Source organism: Trichoderma citrinoviride (assembly GCF_003025115.1).
Source record: "Trichoderma citrinoviride strain TUCIM 6016 unplaced genomic scaffold BBK36scaffold_15, whole genome shotgun sequence".
NCBI lineage: Eukaryota > Fungi > Ascomycota > Sordariomycetes > Hypocreales > Hypocreaceae > Trichoderma > Trichoderma citrinoviride.
This window is the reverse complement of record NW_020194723.1, coordinates 274389-292868: the sequence shown is the minus strand read 5'-3', so window position 1 is coordinate 292868 and position 18480 is coordinate 274389. Positions and strand designations below refer to the sequence as shown.

The window sequence follows — 18480 nt, the reverse complement described above, 5'->3', positions numbered from 1 at the left end:
AGTATTGTACACTGTCCTGCATGGAAGGAGCACACCCATGGCGACTAGCGGCGGGAACATGTCTGGAAGATCGAAATGGAAGCCGAAGACACGTTACACTGAGAAGCCCTACAGTGAGAGGGTTGCCCACGTAAAGAGCACGGGTTGATCCCAAAGGTGTGCAACGGGGCAGATATCGAGAGTACATACTCGCAGGTCATGTTGCTTGTCAAAAGGCCTTGAGGCGGTACTGGTAGGATGGTCGTTCGATTTCCTTGCCTTCCCTAACGCTTCTTTTTTGCTTCTATAGCTTCGGCGAATCAAAATAGAAGACGCTAAACAGCAAAGGTGCGTAAGAACTCGCGGGACACGCTAAGAGGTAATAGATCCAGTCCTGTTGCTTACACAAGGGCTTGTCAGCATGAGGCCACTTCGAGAATAAGAAGCAGGAGAACAAAGATTGGCGCTCCGTACACACTGTACGCAATGTACCTACCGTTGTAGTGTCAGATCTCCGCGCCAGGGGCCCATGCCGGCTAAGTCGTCACCGGTCTTACTGCACATCCATGGCACAAGGTGAATCTGTCAGCCACGCGCAAACAGTTGACCCAGATTTCTATCTGTCGTGGACCCTGACTAGCGGTGCTCGAAAGAGAGTCAGCATCGTATGTACCTTGTCCAGATTCGCCGAGGTAGTTTGTACTCGCAGAATAGCACCGCCGCTGCAACCGTAGTGGGTATCTTCTATCTGGACCTGTTGGTTGAAGGGCCCACCGAACCGACAACTGAGCTGTCGTAAGGGACAAGGCAAACATTTGGGCTTGAGGCCCCGAGGGAACCTGAAAACGATTTGTGCGGGCCGAGAGTCTTGCGGCTTGAGAATGGACAGAGACATTCCGTGCTTCATACTGCTGCCAGGAAGGCAGTGCGCAAGGTTTAAACCACTTGCACCATAGGTAGTAGTATTCGTGCTACCATGACTGCCACTGTTAGCCCGGTACTACTACCGTAGGAAGTATTTGTAGATGTGACCACGCTGATCAGAGACTCGGCCGAGCTGGTTGGTTCTCACTAGGCATACCGGCGATTAGCGTTGCATGGCTGATCCGGAGATGGTGCTTGTTCGGGCAATGGGGAGCCGGGACTCCCATGCTAGAGCCGCGGACTTCGCGGGCAAACCGAACGGCGGAGTGGGTTCCGGGGTACAGAAAGCCAGTTGAGTAAGGGTCATTAAAGCAGCAGCTTCAGGTGCCGGTATTCATTCGTAGCTGTGTGAGCATGCAAGGGCACCTGTACTCCGTGCGTCCGGCGAGATCCCGTTTCGAAGGCCTTGTAATGATACAGAATAGAGCTGGAGATGGCTCCCCGTACGAGCAACTTATGGAAATTTTGCTCGTCATTCTCCAGTGCTCGTCTCTGCTGTCCTTGTACATACATAGGATATGCGCTGACCGAGCATTGCTGCGACGGAATGCGGCACGGTCCAATGCATCGTCGGTGGTGTTGCAACAACCCGGCACATTGGCGAGCTTGTATGAAGCACTATCAGACCCCGTAAGAACATATGAATGAATGACGCTTCACCGCTGAACACCTGACGTATTGGCCTTGGTGTTCGTTCCCATCTATCGATCACAGATATCACTTGACTTAGGTGCAACGCCGGGCAGAAGGCTAAGTTGCTTACATGGATGTCATTCCCCAGGCGTACTCTTGTGCTTCCAATAGCACTCGCTACCTTACGCTTCTTCATCTCAAGTCCAGGGTTCCGCCACCTCTTGGAGACTGTAAGGGCAACCCAGGGAAACAGAAGCAGTTAAAAAACACCGACTTACCTCGTACAGTATACTGTAAGCACCGAGCTGTTCCCTGCCGAAAAGTCGTGCCCCTTTGTAGAAGGAATATTCCAGCGCTTCCATGTTGGGTCAAAGTCCGTCCGTGCTCGTCGATGGCGTGGAGAACTGACCCCAGACCTGAGGGGGTGAAATCCCTATGTATCCGCAAGGCTTGCTGTGGAGCAAATCTGTCCGAGCTGGCGTTCACCAGTGCTCTTAGCAACCCGCCTTGCGCTATTTTCTTTTGCAACGTTTGGTGGTGATGTTTCTGGCGGCGATCTAACGGTGACTAGCATAACGCGGCATCATCACCGCCGGTAGTTGGTTGCGCCATGCGAGGACTTAGGAGCAATAATTGTGATAGTGCCGCCAGTAGCAGTAGTATCTGCTCCCATTACTGGGATTCAGGAAAAGCGAACAAGGATCTGGAAGAGCGAATGCCGAGGCGAGTCCTCCATCAGCGGCCACAACTGCAGCAATCGGCTCAATGCGCTTGCTGCAGATGCCGTAGAGCCTTCGAGCCGGAGACTTCGTGATTGGTGCCGTAGCGTAATGTACACACTATTGCCAAGAGTTTATCTCATTGCGTCTGCAGCAGCGCGTCCAGCTGCGAAAGCCATTGCCCTTGTGTCCTCGAATGTGGTACCCGAGAACGACGTTCTAGTATAGGTAGCTTGATTGGCAGCTCTTGGAGAGCGCTTGGGTGGGGAAGGAGTGCGACCTTTCTTGTGTCAACTCGCCCAGTTTCGACGAAATAGCCAATGGAGTCAAGGAGTTCCTACTCCATAGTCGTGCTTGTATGTACTCCGTACAACTAGTAGTCGACTGCAGGATAGACCGCATGAGATTCCGACGGCGGAACGGTCGCTGGTCGCTCCGACTCCGGTATGAGTGCTCGTGCGTCCAGGAAATGCAGGGTACATGGATGTGTATAGTCCAGCTGCAACTCGCCAGACCTCTCAAGTACACATTGACAGCACTCAGACTGAGATGCTCTTGTTAACTTCCGCTGCGACGCGATGGGACAGTGTATGTGTGCGTGTGTGTGTATGAGTAGCAGCGACGTGCTCATGTACGGAGACATGTGCTCTGGTGCACGAGTTCCGAGGATAGAGGCCAGACATTGAAGCTACCAGAAACCTGGAATCGTGCATGATTTTCCCGCTCCGTATCCCACATGCGGCTGAAAGATGATACAACATGCGCCCGTATACTTGTACATCCTTCTCCGTACGTCCGTGTCGCGTTGGCAGTCCGGGTGTGGTACCTCATCTTGGCATACTACCTACCTACTCGGTAGTGGTACTCGTGTGAGGTACAAGCGATTCACATGCTGCTTGCGTGTTTGTGGCCTATAGGAATCCCCGCGTCGCAAATGAGATGTAGGATAGCTTCCACGGAGGATATCGTACTCGTACGTCGCGGCGTGGCAGGCAGACTTGAACGCCATGCAAGTGCTTGAATAGACTACTGTCACCGAGGGTGTATATAGGTGACATGGGACGCTCGTTCGCCCGGGCAGATAAGGTGGTATCGATCGTCCTGGCGAAACGAATATGCTCGGACAAAAGGTGGATTTGCTGTATGCATGACAGACGAATAGAACACCCGGTTCACCAGCGCTATTGCACTGGTAGTGAGGACGACGACAGGAGACACAGAGCGCTCCGCCCAGTTCGCTTTTGTACAATGCCTGCAGAAGATCGCCAGCGAATCGACAGATGGTGACTGAGACACCACCTCCATTGTTGAAACATGGTCTTTCTTGCAATATGGCCGCCCATTGTTCGGGTGCGATGCAAGGAAGTGCTGTGAGCACATGGGCGTTATGCCGCCGTGCTCTCAGACACTTCCCCCTCCCCTCTCTCTTGTTATCATATGATACACGCATCATACGCCTAACGTGCCGAACGAGGCAGCAGTGCTCGAACCAACAGCACAACGGGTCGGAACAACCCCAGCTCTATGCTTTGTATGCCAGGCTGAACTTGCTGTACCTGCTCTTGTATGTGAGCAAGGACATCGTTTGTACTACTCCGGATGAGTAGCATTGGCCGAGGGCTGTGGACGGAATTCCTACATAGCCCCATGCATGGGGCCAAATCTGGTAATATGAAGTGTCCCAAAAAAGGACTGCAGCGGCGAATTTGTCGCTCTCCTCGCAAGCGACTTCTGGAAACACGGCATAAGTATTTTTGCATCTGCCGTCGGGTTGTCATGTTTTCTCAGTGTAATCGATTCTTTTTCGTGCCGGGAGCGGCAGGCCGTGCACAGGCCATAGCGAATCTCTTGACTGCCGAACCAAGAAACCTGGCTTGCCACGCAGCCTAACCACACCTCCCTACCAGGTTGCCAGGTAATCTCCTCATCATCCTTCACGTAGTGGCACCAGTCCTTGTACCCGTCTTCGATAGCAGTGGTGTTCTTATTGCTCCCAAGGGTCCCACCCACATGCCAAGGAAGGCAAAAGCAACGAGGCAGCCCTGGTCGCCGTGTGCTCGGGATAATTGTTGATTAATTAACCTTCTATGGGATGAAGCAGTTGGGATTGTCAGCCGATCCCCTGCCACAATCGCGAAGCGCGGCGAAGCTTTTGCAGTTGTTCTTGGTGTGCAAGTCAAAACAAGCAGACAGTTCCAGGCAGAGCGGACATCAATCTGGACGAGTCTGCACGCAAGCACAGTGCAGGTATGAACCAACTCACGCCATCAAGGGACATGAGCGCAACGCTGGATGCCTAAGGGGCTGTATCGAGGGCCTCTGCACGTTTCTGATGTGATTGCTCCGGCAGCTGATCAGCGAACGGCCATAGCCCGCGTGAGCTTGGATCAATCATCCGCGGCCACCGATCGGGAATCCAGTTCAATATCTCACTTGAAATGTTTCGGATGCGCTGATCCATGACGCGCCGCTGTGTGTGATAATCTGCAGTCTGCTCCCACCCACATGGTTACACCACTGCGACCGCCGGTTCCAATAATAACCAACCCCAGAAGGTCGGAATGCTTGCCGAGCTCATCTTTTTTAGTGCGCCGAAGACCCTGTCGAGAGATCCCTGAGCATTTCCATCTGGCGACCCTTGTAAGGTGACATCAGGTTGCCGGAGCGAGAAGCAGGGAGCGCTTGTGCAGTACATGTACGGACAGGTGGCCCGCAAATCATGGTACTTTTGGTTGTCTCAGCCCGGCACCTGTACGAGTTGGTACGCCTCGACGTGGGAGGTACCAAGGCAAGAGAGAAAGCAGCCAACAGAGAGGCCACCCAGTGCTGGGTACTCCAACAACCAACACGCCTGGTTTTCGACCAACATGCCTCTGGTAAATATTTTTAGGCAGATGTCATGAGTGAGCCAACAGTCAATCACACAGCACCAGATGCTCTTTTTGCAACTGCGGCCGAATGGAAGATGACAAGGCAAAGGCGTCGCCAAGCAAGGAGCAGCCTCGGTCCCGCGAAGCAGCAGAGTGTGGCGGTGCCTCTGCCGTATGTATGGGATGTGAACGCTCGTACATGCAAATGAGCAAGGCGCTGGCAAAGCACGTTAGCATGAGGAGAGTGCGACAAGTAAATGAGCCATGGCATCACCTTACAGGCACCGGCCGGCTTGTGAAATGTGAGATTGGCTCCTCCTGGGTGCTCTGTGCGGCCTTGGTGTCTGTACTCCCTGCTTCCGTGGCATGTGCGGAATTACTGCGTGCCGTGGCTCGGGCAGCATGACCCTCTGGATGCCGCTGCACATGCCGGCGGCACCCCATGCCGCAGCCCTGCCCATTGTGCGGATTTGAGGCTCTTGGCTCATCGAATGCTTCGATCTGCCGGGCTGGACTCGTAGGGAGGCATTGGCAGCGAAAGCCGGTCGTAGAGGGGCGTGGGTGTGGACGTAGCTGCCGCACAGACCGGCAAAGCGTCTCAAGGGCTAGCGATTTGTAATGCGGTGGATATCGAGAAGAGAGTCTGTGACGATTCGAGGTGATGGGCCGAACAGGCTGTGCGATACTGAGTGGTTCAACAAGTACGGGATGGACGAGGGATAAAATTACGCGTACCGGAGCTGTAGTTGTAACATGCAGAGAATTCAAAGTACGGTAAGATCGGCTGTCGTCAACAATTTCTTTTTCTGTATTTTATCCATTGTTTTCTTTCCTTCTCTCTCTTTTAGGTAGTAGCTTCCTATACCCGGTTCAGGCCTCCTTCCCAACTGTCGCTCTCGGCACTTGCCAGTCGGTGCTTTCTGTAGAAATCTCGATAGCTTTCCAGGTTCCTTCCCTGTACCTGCTAAAGTGAGAGGCAGTACCTACCTACTATAGATACGACGCACTTGTATGAAATGCAGGCAGGTGCAATGCACGGTATTCCGTTTCCAGCGTCTAGAAAGTCTCCGGCTGCAGTTGCTTCCAATGCTCTTGTAACCTGCAACCTGCAAGTGCCTTTAGTATTGCAGACCAGTGCTGTCGGTACTCCGCATGGGTTAAGGCTGCGCTCCTTCCACTTGGACGGCGTGCCTCGCGAGCTGATCATCTCCTGCCACTCTCTTGACTTCGGCTAAAAAAGACACGCACGAGACGGAGATATTCCAGCGGATATTTATCCAAACTCCAAATCCTCAACTCTGGCAATATGCTGTGACTTATACCAGACGCCCCTTTACATCCCCAAACGACGTCCATCTCCGCGATCCTCCGTCCATCTCCCGTCGCTTCGCTGCCTCCCTGGAATTCCGTCCTTCTGCGGGAGTGACAGACAGATAGACGGTCAGTGAGAGGGTGTGGGCGGTGCGGCTGACTTGCGTCGCTTCATCCAGCTTTGCTGTGCGCACGCCCTCCCAACCAGGGCAAAATGTGGTGTGGCTGCAATCTGTTTCCGTGCGCGCGCGTGTGTTCTGCTGCTTCTCTTGTGCGCAAACCACGCCGCGTCGTCATGGCCCCGGTCAGCCATCAATCCATCTAGCGCGCGACCAGGATACCCCATTGAGTATCAAGACCGCATCTTCCCTGGCCCGAGCTGGTCTTGGCCCTCGTACGGAACGCCAGCCACAGTCGCCAAATCTCCTGGATGCGCAGAGGCGTTTTGGGGGAGTACCGATGCCAGGCCGACCAGTCCCGCCCAGTTGTTGTCGCCTTGGCTACGCCGCATACAGCCGCGGGACCCTTCTTCCGGCAGTGCAGCCCAGCTGTGGCAGCTGTTGGACAGCGTCGGCGAGCAAGCAGCTTATGTCGTGAGACGTTTCTGCTGGCATATGCCCATCAGTCAGGCCAGCCAGGCGTTTGGCAGCTGCGCAAGGCTTATGGCCCGCTCTGGGGATGCCAGGCAGCCAGGACCATCGGCATTCCATGTTCCCGTCATGGGCCACCAGCACCTGAGCATATCACCATGGGCTATGACCCCCAGCAGGACCCCCATGATGGCATGACGACGACGGGTCCGTTCACTGCTAGCAAAGCCAACGATACGCCATATCAGATTATGCTCTCGTATGCACCAAGTACCAGCAGCACTCCAGTCTCTTGGACAAGTCTGCATCCACGGTCCCAGTCTGTAGGGCCGCGGCAACAACACCAAAGTGGACCACCACGCACGTGTGGCAAGGTGGGCTGGGACGCTCCATATCCACAAGTTCAGGTCCGGAGCGACACTATCGAATGGTCCTTTTGGGGACTTCCTGGATCATGAACCACCCCCCCTCCGGCCACTTTTGACTCGAGACTGATACCGACCAACGGCCTAGCCAGATAGTAGTTATTTGCCTTGTATCCACACAGCAGCGCCCATAGGCGTGCGCTTGCCCAGGCTTTCTGTACAAGCACGAATTCCGTCCGTTACAGGCCTCAGCCGTGTCCGGCTCATTGGGAACTGCCCTTGTTGGTCTCGTTTGCCTTTTGGGGTTGCTTCGGTGTATCTGCTCTATTTCAACCGTTCACTTGACTGGACCCTGCTAGCTCCCCTCTGCAACCCTGTCGGCTCCTCAAGACTCTCTTCGTTTTGTGGACAGTGGTGGCCTAAATCTCAAAAGCCACTGATACCCTCCTTTTAACCTCCTCGCCCGCATCTTCCCCATCTCTTCCCCCAGATTCTCAACAAGTCGGTACTTGCCGCTGGACACTCGACTTGAGAACCTTCGAAGAATAGCAACCTGTCTGCTCTCGGCCTGAATTCTTCATGGCTATTTCGGTTTCGACTTCCTGGCTGGATGAATTGTCATAGAACGCCGCTCACCTGATCACTTACAAGCCTCGCGCACGACTCCCAGACCTGGTCTACTGCACTCACTTGACCAGCAAACACTATTTTGGGCGATTCATACGTTGTTGCGTGGAGAAACCTCCCTCTTCGCATCCGGTCTGTGGAGCAACCCGTCAAACACCTTACCACCTGCTTAGCCGTTCCCTTTGGTGCTGGGCGCTTCTTCTTCCTGAAGGATCTCTCTCGCTGCCTCGGAGATGCAACTCTAACAGCCGCCCTTGCTTAAACGAACAGTGTTATTCTTTCTCTCAATGGGTGGACTACCAACTCTAGAATCTTTGCATCGCGTTCTCCCCCCAGATACTCCCCCTGAACTGGTAAGCCCAAGTGCAACGTCGTTTTCTTCCAGGTCGTCGCCACTAGAAGAGCAAGCTGCCTGGGGCCCTCGCGGTTCAGTTCCTTTTGCTGCTGCTTCCTCCATGTCACGTTATGGCAAGGGCTCCGTCGACATGGCTGCCGAGAGTAATACAGATGATGGCCGGAGTCGACAGGAATCAGTTGGCACTTCGTCCGTTGGACAACAGCTTCCATCACTGAGCAGCCTCTTTGGCCCGCCCTCAGCTATGCGACCTCTCAACTCTCCACACACGGAGCGCCATGGAATATATCCTTCGCCTTCTCCCCTGGACAGGCCACGGCTTTCATCGAGTGGAAACCTATCCAGCTCCTACTTCCCGCAGACCATTTCACCTTCTCCGCTGCAATCGAGAAATCTATATGACACTGCCTACAATTACCACGATAGACAGTCCACCCACGCCCCGACATCTTCCTTCCCTGGGCCGCAATCGCCCGAATACTCAACCCACAATCACATCGGCCCAGATGCGCGTTACGAACCCGAAATGCCGCGCAAGTGGTCCGCCTACCGCGAGGACAGCAGGCAAGACTATCAGGCGGCTGGATCCCGCGACTCATCTTACCTACAAAGTCAAGATAAACTCAGGCTTCATCTCCCAGGACAGAAGGATCCAGCCCACGATTATAGCGAACGGCGACCCAGTCAAGTTCCCAGTTCGGACGGCAACCCGCCATCGACTTCGGCTACCTCCATGCCCTCTGATATTGCTGTTTCCAAAGATGGCCTGGGTCCCAAAATCTGGACCGGCACACATTTTCTCCCACGATTTGTGCGAGCAGCAGAGGTACCTGGCGAAGGCATGTGCTATTTCTACGACGATGGAAGCCACTGCAAGACCGTCATTGACGGCGAGGCGGTAAATGCTCACTGGGGTGTGACCAAGGCGGGCAAGCCTCGCAAGCGACTGGCTATTGCTTGCGTGACATGCAGGGAGAAGAAGATCAAGTGTGACCCGGACTATCCACGATGCGTCCAGTGCGAAAAGTTTGGTCGTATCTGCAAATTCAAGAATGCGTAAGTGCATGCAATTTGCTTGCCTGTGGCCACACGTTCTCGGCATGGTGCTTACGGTGCTTCTAGACCTAGAGGGGGTAATAACACATCGCCATCGACGTCCCCCGTCGAGCTCGACGATGGCCGACAACTTGAAGCAGCTGATCTACGGCGTTCGATCAGCGATGTAAGCTCTCCTAGATCGCCGCGAGCAATGCAACCTCCTTCTCCAGATCGCGGATACAGCAAGAGGCTGAAGTTGGGCCCCGAAGCGTACATTTCTAACGGTGAACCGCCCGCGTCCTTTAATCGTCGATTGGACTACCTCAAACCGCGAATCGCCGAGCCGGCACCGCCACCACTTCTCCCCGAGCCGTCCAAGATCCCCGATGATGTTCTTGGCCGTGCTTGGCGGACAGACCCTTTCGCCTCGACCCCTGACTTGATCACCAGTGCTCTAAGCAGGTTCTTCGCCAATGTGGACAGCACTATGATCCTCCAGTTTCTTCCGGAGGAGGTCTTCCAGCGCTGGGTCGTGACTTCTGTTGGACAAAAGTCTCCCGAAGACTTGATGCTCCTCTACAGCATCCTCGCTGTTGGCTCTGCGCTCTGCGGCGATCCCAAGCATATTGCTTTCGAATACGCCCAGGTGGCTCACTATGCGCAAAGGATGACAGGGGTCCAGTGCCTACAGCTAGTGCAGAGCAAGATTCTCCTTGCCGTGTACTATATCTCGACCTGCCGAGCCCGAGAAGCCGATGAGCTGATTTCTTCAGCAGCGGCTGGCGCTGCGTGCTTGCAGCTGAGCTTGGAACTCGACCACTCCCGGGAATCGGTCATGACTGTGTATCCTCTGGGGCTAAACAGGACGGGCTATGCTGAAGCTCGCAGGAGGACTCTTTGGTCACTGTTCATGCTGGAGAGGCTTGGCGGGTTATTTCCGGAGCGCCCGCCGATGACCAATGCAGAGGACATTTACATTCGACTCCCTGCCGACCTTAATAGCTTCGAGAAGCAAGCCGAGTCCCACGCGCGAACCTTTGACCCGTATTGTGGCCGTGACGTGTCCGACGAGCGATCGTCAGACACCACCGTCACGGGCTACTATCTCGAAATGGTGCACATCTGGTCGGACTGCCAGGCCTCCATCTACAGAATGGCTTCTAGACGGACTTCCACCGAGGCCGACACCAAGCTACAGGATCTCGTCAAGAGAGCCAAGAACTGGGCTGCCTCGCTCCCCTCTCGTATGACGTTTGGCGGCGCAAACATTGAGTCGGCTGCTTTTACGAGAAGCACAGGTTCTTTTCTCAGCATGCATTTTCTTTACCACCATACTATGATCGAGTTAAACCGACACCGCTACGGAGCCGGCCAGCTACCCAAGGATGTCCAGTTGGGGCATTCGGCCGAATGCCGAGAACACGCAAGCCGGGTCCTTGAGATGCTGAACAGCCTTGAGCGTATCCTGAGGGTCAGGTCTGCACTGCTGAGCATTCCTCCTCCTGCCATGGCCGTCGCCGTCACGGAAGCTGTCGATGTTTTGACTGCTAGTGGTCCGATGGCTGTCCTGGGCGAAGTGATTGATCGAGTTCGAATTGCCCAGTCGGCTGTTGACAAGATGAAGGACGTCTGGGAGGCATCCTCAAAGGACGGTCTAGCCATCCACCGGCGTCTGCAAAAGCTGAACCGCATTCGCGAGCTAGGATCGCGGCCGCCCAGCCCTATCCAGGGCTATCGCTTGCTTCCTCTGTCAGATGACACCAAGGAGAAGGAGCTCAGCCACTGGCAAATATTCGATCCTCTCGAGCAAACATTTCCTAGAGACATGGACGTGATTTACGTCGGATTCGACTAGAGGACCGGGTCTTTGGCCTCATGAGTGACTTGTTCCATCCCTTTTCTGTATATATTTACCTCTACGTTCTGCCTTTAGCGTTTTCTTGTTTCTTGGCTTTTCTTCTGGCCTTTTCCTGGTTTTCGAAATGAGCCTGGTTTTCGGAATGTTATTAACGTGTCATGCATGGTATAGCGTTTAGATCGCATTTCAGGAGGCATCGAGATCAGGGCGACTTGAATCGGATGACATGGGATGAGGAGTTTGGGCATTCGATACATCAAGGAAGCCTTGGTTGTGAACCTGTATATTGAATGGGAGGCTACTGAATCTGAATGGCCTTTTACGTTAGATGCCGTATGTCTATATTATGCCTTTGACTTTTGATATTCGCCCATTCTATTTTGAGCACTTACACTTGGGATCACATGCAAAAGCATTACACGTATTTTACCTACCGTTGTCTTACATTCAGGGTCCATTTGTTCGTTGTTCACGCCTTGACCCCTATTCGCAGGAGTCGAGGCTCGTCACGTGACAAGTCATGTGACATTGATCATGGGCCTTTAGCATGTTCTTAAAAGGCCTTGGAGCTTGTGAACCACCTGTATAAGAGCCCGGAATTGAGAATCGCAGGATAGGACTACGGATAACTCTCAAAATCTTTACTGAAAGCTCCTTGGGCGTACAGCCGCAGCATAAACGGCATATCGACGCATCCCGATTGTGAGAGAGAAACGGCGAAGAGGGACCCAAGGAGCCATCACAATGTCGTTCTAGGACAACGCCGTCTTTTCACATCTCACTCTCATTCAAGACACTTTCACATTGCGGCACTGATTTTTTTTCTCGAGCATTCGCCGTGAAGGAACCAAAGAAGAAGATATGATGCGATGAGCTGTGTTGCTTTACACAATGGTTTTCCCAGATAAGCCTGTGGCGCATCTTCTCGGCTCAAATGGTTCGTTTTTTCAAATCAAGTCTCATTCTTTGCGCGCCCATCCACGAAACATCCAAGCTGACGAACAACAACTCTCCAGGCCCCGTCCATGCTGTAACCTATTCAGCCTCTCCCGGAACCTACATCCTCACCGGGTCCGCAGACCGCTCCATCCGCCTGTACAACCCCTTCCCCAGCACGGCCGTGCCCGAGATCCGGCCCAGCGCAAAGCCCGCCATCCCGCAAGGCCGCCTCATCCAGACGTACGCAGCGCACGGCTACGAGGTGACGAGCCTGGCCGTCGCGTCCGACAACGAGAGCTTCGTGTCCGGGGGCGGCGACCGGGCCGTGTTCCTGTGGGACGTCAGCCGGGCGGTGACGACGCGGCGCTTCGGGGGCAGCGGCGCGGGGGGCCACTCGGCGCGCATCAACTGCGTGAGCTTCGCGGGCGACGGGGACTCGCTGGTGGCGAGCGGCGGGTTCGACACGACGGTGCGGCTGTGGGACGTGCGCAACGCGAGCGGCTTCAAGCCGGTGCAGGTGCTCGGCGAGGCCAAGGACTCGGTGACGAGCCTCGCGGTCAGGGGCGCCGAGATCATCGCCGGCAGCGTGGACGGGCGGGTGCGCAGCTACGACGTGCGGATGGGCAAGTGCACGACGGACGTGGTGGGCGCGAGCGTCGTCAGCCTGGACGTGACGCGGGACGGGAAGGCCATGCTCGTGGGCTCGCTGGACAGCAAGCTGCGGCTGATGGACCGCGACAGCGGGACGTGCCTGCGGGCGTACTCGGATCCGCTGTGGAGGAGCGAGGAGCTGCGCGTGCAGTCGCTGCTGGGCGGCAGGGAGAAGTACGTCGTTGCGGGCGACGAGATGACGGCGGCGGCGGCGGCGGCGGACGATGGCGGCAGCGATGGCGCGGGGAGGATCTGGGCGTGGGATCTGCTCTCGGGCAAGGTGGTCGCCAAGGTGACGGTGCCGTGGGGCCCGCCGGGCTACGAGGCGAGGAAGAAGACGGTGGGCAAGGACGGGAAGCCCAAGGTGCGGAACAATGTCATCAGCTGCATGGCGTGGCGGGAGGGAGGCTGGGGAGACCAGTTCTGCGTCGGGGGGACGTCTGGCGTGGTCACGGTGTTTGGGGCATTATGAGAGCATGAGCCATGGAATGAGAGGCTACGGCGAGCTATTTGCTATTTGTTCTTTGCTTATAATTGGGATTGATTTCTTGTCTTCATTTGCCTTTTAATCAGTCTGCTATGCTGTGTATCATGATGGACTCGATATCGTACAAGATGGTATATGACCATGTAAGAATAGCCACGCCGCCCTAATTAACAACGGGGATTAGATGGTCGATGGAACAAGTTTTTGTCTTGCGCCATAGCGTCTCGCAAGGTGGTGAGAGCAGTTCTAGAAATCTTATATTGTCGTGCAGGTACTTCCTGACACAGAGTGGTGCAAACTGCGTGTGTCGAGAGCGCGTGGGGGTCGATGATGGGTGTATAAAATGAAGTGCTGAAGCCTGGCGGTTGCTCAGCCCATGCCGGCATACTTGAACCAGTTGGGCCGGCAGTCTTCCCGGTGGAGGAACGGCTCGCCGTCTGTTAGCCGACCAGTAACGCAGCCCTTGCACTTGGGCGAGTTAGGACAGTTGAAGAAGGGAATGTGCTGGTAGCCGATGTCACGGAACCTGCAAGCAAGAATCAGTAAGCCAGGCCAACTGGAGAAGGTGACAGAGGGGCAAACGGAAACGCACCAGTGGATTTTGCTCTTGTCCTCAAACAGACCCAGGGCAATGCTGTGAACGGGCGCGTCGCCCCATCGCTCGTAGAAGAAGCCTCCCGCACGGTCGAGATGCTCGAAATAGTCCTCATACACCTTGCTCCTCCAAAACTCCATGTCCGCAACCTCAAAGTTGCTCCAGAAGTGGCACGTGGAGAAGCCCTGGGCCTCCCTGTTGTGCTGCGGCCGCCGAGTGTCGTCGATAACCCACTTGATGGCGCTGTGCTCGTGCAGGTAGTTGGGGTGGTCGGCGAGGAACTTGGCCGTCTGGGGCCACAGCGTGGGCAGGGTATGCGGGTCGTCGTAGAGGTTGATGGTGAAGCCGTACGTCTTGTTGTTGTCCTGCATGTAGCGGAAGACGTCGTAGTCGACGTCGCAGAAGAAATGGACCTTGGGCTCGACGCGCCAGTAGTAGCGGACGTCCTTGAGGGCGGGATGCTTGTAGAACATGCCGCTGTTCCAGCGGCACATCTGGTGGTACGACATCATGTTGGCATACTGGACCCCGTTCTTCTTCAGCACGGCGGCCGACTCTTCAAAGATGGCCGGGTCGATCCACGATGGCGCATCCCAGTGTTCCTTGGGGATGAGTTCTGCAAGATTGCTGCTCGTTAGCCCCGGGGTTGCTTGGCAATATGTACGTCCTGCTGGAGGAACAGGCCACCTACCGTAGTTGCAGGTTGCGTTGGTCACGGCGCTTGTCTTTTTCTTGAACTCTTCCGAGAAGGGCACGTCGTTGAAAAAGGTCCACGGGTAGTTGAACTTGCTGTTCCACGTCCGCTCAAGATCCACCATGGATGCCACCATGTCGTCCACCTCTTCATTGCGGACGAGGGCCAGCAGGGTGGCGCTGGCTCGATCGGTGTCTTTGGCGTCGGGCGCATACCGATCAGAGGTTCGTACAAGGACTCCCTCGGGCTCGCCGGTGGCTATACAGATGACAGGTCAGTTAGCATGTGAGGATGTAGGTGCAGCTGCAATGCTTCGTCATGCATGTACCAATACTTACGGTCGAGGAGGGGATCGCGCTCAAAGTTAATGTACCGATCGCCCGGGCTGTTGTATGAAGACGAAGGCCTGAGAAGCTGGTAGAGGAAGAAGCACCACAGGACGGCGGCCAGGCCGCCCAGGGCTCGAACAGGCCGGGCAATGGCCATGATGCCGGGCCGAGGACGTGAGCGGGATGAAGGCGTAGGAGTCGCGGAAGGCCAATAGCGAGGCTGCTGGCTCAACTGTCCATGGGCAGATCTCGTTGGTCGGCTGCGTCGGAGCGAGGAGAGACAGACGAGTACCGCAGATCGAGTCTTGACAACAACGGCTATCCGGTTCGGCGAGGCATCCAAAACCGTCTCTGCTGGACGTCGCTATTCGTGCATTGGATCTCTAGAGTTGCGAAAGGGGCACTAGAACTAACAAGACGTGGGAGGTTGCGTCGCTTTATGCCGCCAGGCGCTAACAGAAAAATCGCCCGCCGATAAGAGGTTCAGACGCTGGCTTCCCCCACAGACGCGCTACAGACGCGCTACAGGGGGGGTTGTTTAAGTGCCGCCAGCGTCTTGCTCCAGCACATGCAGCAGTACATACACCAAGCTTCGACAGATCAACATTGGATCGTCAACCTCACACATCTCCCATTGCTTCATGGCTCTCGGCTCCGCACCTCGATCGGCTTCGGTTGGCTGCCACTGCTGCTAAAGATGCCCACCGCGGGCCATGGCCTACGCCGCACAACTTGGAGCCCTCACTGAGGAGCTCATCGAAGCCGTCACGGGGCTTTCTCGCAAGGTGGGGGAGGGAAGCAGAAGAAGAAGCCATGCGATGATGTTCAGGGCTGACCGATTGAAATGCATCCTTTCAGACTCAGACAAGATCGAGGCGCTACAAAGCCATCTACGACGCCACGCTGCAGAAGATCAAGTCGCAGGCATATCTCCGCATCAACCAGTTTGAAGTCCAGCACACCCTTGACGGGCTTGAGGAGCGCTTCCGCGTCAACAACCGCGATGACCTCGCCGACGCATTCCGCGACAGCCTGGATCGGCTGGAAGAACACGAGACAAAGTGGCACCCAGAGATACTGGCTTTGCTCTTAGGCTTGTCCGACCAGCCGACATTCAAGACGAAACTCAGCGACCTGGATGCTGTGCGACAGCGTGAGGAACGGCAAGCACAGGTCTTTAGCTGGGAAGACGTCGCGCGTGAAGATGGCTGGGATGAGGACGACCTTCTCTGGCAGACGATCGATTACAGCCGTAATTCCGACGACGATGACGACGACGATGACGACGAACCTGCCCAAGATGAGCTCGACGACGAAACACTCCTTGACGTGCCGCTCATTTACGCCTACGATATCGATCATAGTCTGCACAAAGAGGGCAGAACTGCCACCGACTGCATCATCCAGCCCGAGGATACGGAGCTGCTCAAGGCGCTTCAGTCGACGCAGCAATGGCGGACCGAGGTACCCCAAAAAGACGACATAGGGGCCGTCCAGAAGATTGCCATTTCGGAGACGCATATCGTGAGGGAAATCCTCTTCATGCTGCAGGGATTGAAAACGTCCCTTTTCAACGACACCACTGGCTTGCCGGACCCAAATTACTATATGCAGCACGTCAGTTGGGAAACGTACAAGGCTGTGATCCACGGCATTGCAGAGTCTGGCTGGCGCATCCTGCTGCTTCGGCGGTTTGTGAGCCACCCGCAGGCCATCCCGCATCTCCAGGCGTTCCAAGACTGCATCGCAAAACGACTGCGGGAGTTTGACATCAAGCTGTCGGAAATCGAAGCTCGCCTAGCTGCCCCTTCGGACGAGGTCATGTTCACGCTGTTGTCTGTCCACGGAGAAATTGCGCCTTGGTTGCAGCCCCTGCTTGTCTTGTCCAACATCATAGCGCAGATTCAGGAGACGGCCAGTTCGGATACGTTCCGGTATCTCGAGCTCCTGTACGACGAGACGACGCTGGCACAGCTCAGGGGCGACACGTCCACGTACGAGTTTCTTGCCCGCATCTTCCTCGACTGCTTCCAGGTCTACATTCGTCCGATCCGCCACTGGATGGACGAAGGGCGCATCTCGTCGGAAAACGAAATCTTTTTCATACTCGAGAGTCCCAACAAAGTGCCCATGAGCAATATATGGCAAGATCGATTCAAGCTCCGCCAAACCGCAGATGGCACATTGCATGCTCCAAAGTTCCTCAAGCCCTCTGCACACCGGATATACAATGCCGGAAAGAACATTGTTGTGCTGCGACTGCTGGGCAAGTATGAGCTGGGCAGCTCGTCTCTTGTCGAGGAGCCGTCTCTCGCTTTTGAGCACGTCTGCCCGGAAGGACTCGCCCTCGCCACGTTTCCAGACCTCTTTGGTGCGGCCTTTAATCGATGGATCCAAAGCAAGTATCGCAAAACATCAACTACGCTGAAGGACGCTCTATTTGAACAGTGCGAGCTCTCCTCGTCATTGGATGCGCTGCAGGCGCTCTACCTCATGTCGGACGGACATGCCGCTGCCTCTTTCACGGATCAGTTGTTCGATAAGCTGGAAAACTTGAACCCGGTGTGGTATGATCGGTTTGCCCTCGTCGGGACTGCTCAGGACGCCTTTATGCCGCTGGTGGACGTCAGCCGCCTATCTGTGAGCGTTCACGTCCAGGGCACGCGCATGACGGTGACGGATGCTCGAGGCTCGATACGGGCTGCTCTACCGCATCTTAAGGTCGACTATCGACTTTCATGGCCGGTTCAGATTGTGGTCTCGGAAGGGAGCATGGAAAAGTATCGAGCCATCTTCACCTTGCTCCTGCAGCTCCGACGATCGATTCACATCCTCCACAAGCCCAAGATACTCGACAACTACATGACCGACATGGAAGTCTGGGACGAGCGCGCCCTCTTCTACACCGCGCGCGGGAAGCTACTTTGGTTTTGCACCACGGTCCAGTCATACCTGGCAACGCTCGTCCTGGAACCCAACGAGCGGGCAATGCGCCGCGAGCTGATGATGGCCGAAGACGTCGACTCCATGATCTCGGTGCACGCCGCCTATCTGGAGCAGATGATTGAGCAGGCCTGTCTGGGGAGCAAGCTGGCGCCCGTTCGCGAGCGCGTGCTCGACGTCTTGGACCTGGCCATCAGCCTGGAGCTGGCGCGCGAGGGGAAAGCCGCGTATGACGGAAGCGCGCCTTCTCACCTCTTCAGGAAAGAGGATGAGAGCGGTGAGGGAGAGGAGGTGAGGGAGGAGGGGCTGACGAGCGAGGATTACATTGAATGGCTGGAGGAGATCAACGCCGATTTCGAGGAGCATCTGGGCTTTATATGTCTGGAGCTGAAGAGTGCTGCGAGGGCGTCGAGTGATGCGCAGTCTGCCAAGTGGGATATCTTGGCGGATATGTTGCAAGCAGGCGATTTCAGAAACAGGGGATGACGAGATTATTTGGTAGAGAGTATGGCGAGCAGCGTAGATATACCCCTATGAAAAGAATTGTTCAGTGGCTGGCGAATCGAGAAGAAG

At 55.4% G+C, this 18480-nt stretch overlaps 4 protein-coding genes across 4 annotated transcripts; 3 read left to right on the top strand and 1 right to left on the bottom strand.

Annotated features, from left to right (window-relative positions):
- Positions 1 to 8503: 8503 nt before the first annotated feature.
- BBK36DRAFT_1128223 (N-terminal binuclear Zn cluster-containing/DNA binding domain-containing protein) lies at positions 8504 to 11266 on the top strand (the record flags this gene model as incomplete). Its single annotated transcript, XM_024891589.1, has 2 exons — positions 8504 to 9429; positions 9610 to 11266. The coding sequence occupies 2 exons, from the start codon at positions 8504 to 8506 to the stop codon at positions 11264 to 11266; spliced, it is 2583 nt and encodes an 860-aa protein (XP_024746163.1).
- Positions 11267 to 12150: 884 nt separating this feature from the next.
- On the top strand, positions 12151 to 13331 carry BBK36DRAFT_1183648 (WD domain-containing protein; the record flags this gene model as incomplete). Its single annotated transcript, XM_024896363.1, has 2 exons — positions 12151 to 12206; positions 12286 to 13331. Exons 1-2 carry the CDS (start codon positions 12161 to 12163, stop codon positions 13329 to 13331), a joined length of 1092 nt encoding a protein of 363 aa, XP_024746162.1. The 5' UTR covers positions 12151 to 12160.
- Positions 13332 to 13715: 384 nt separating this feature from the next.
- Positions 13716 to 15121, bottom strand: BBK36DRAFT_1127985 (glycosyltransferase family 15 protein; the record flags this gene model as incomplete). The annotated part of the gene is made up of 4 exons (XM_024891570.1): positions 13716 to 13872; positions 13939 to 14557; positions 14633 to 14893; positions 14974 to 15121. 4 exons carry the CDS (start codon positions 15119 to 15121, stop codon positions 13716 to 13718), a joined length of 1185 nt encoding a protein of 394 aa, XP_024746161.1.
- Positions 15122 to 15669: 548 nt separating this feature from the next.
- On the top strand, positions 15670 to 18393 carry BBK36DRAFT_1136432 (hypothetical protein; the record flags this gene model as incomplete). The annotated part of the gene is made up of 2 exons (XM_024892974.1): positions 15670 to 15749; positions 15829 to 18393. Exons 1-2 carry the CDS (start codon positions 15678 to 15680, stop codon positions 18391 to 18393), a joined length of 2637 nt encoding a protein of 878 aa, XP_024746160.1. The 5' UTR covers positions 15670 to 15677.
- Between the last annotated feature and the right edge of the window lie 87 nt (positions 18394 to 18480).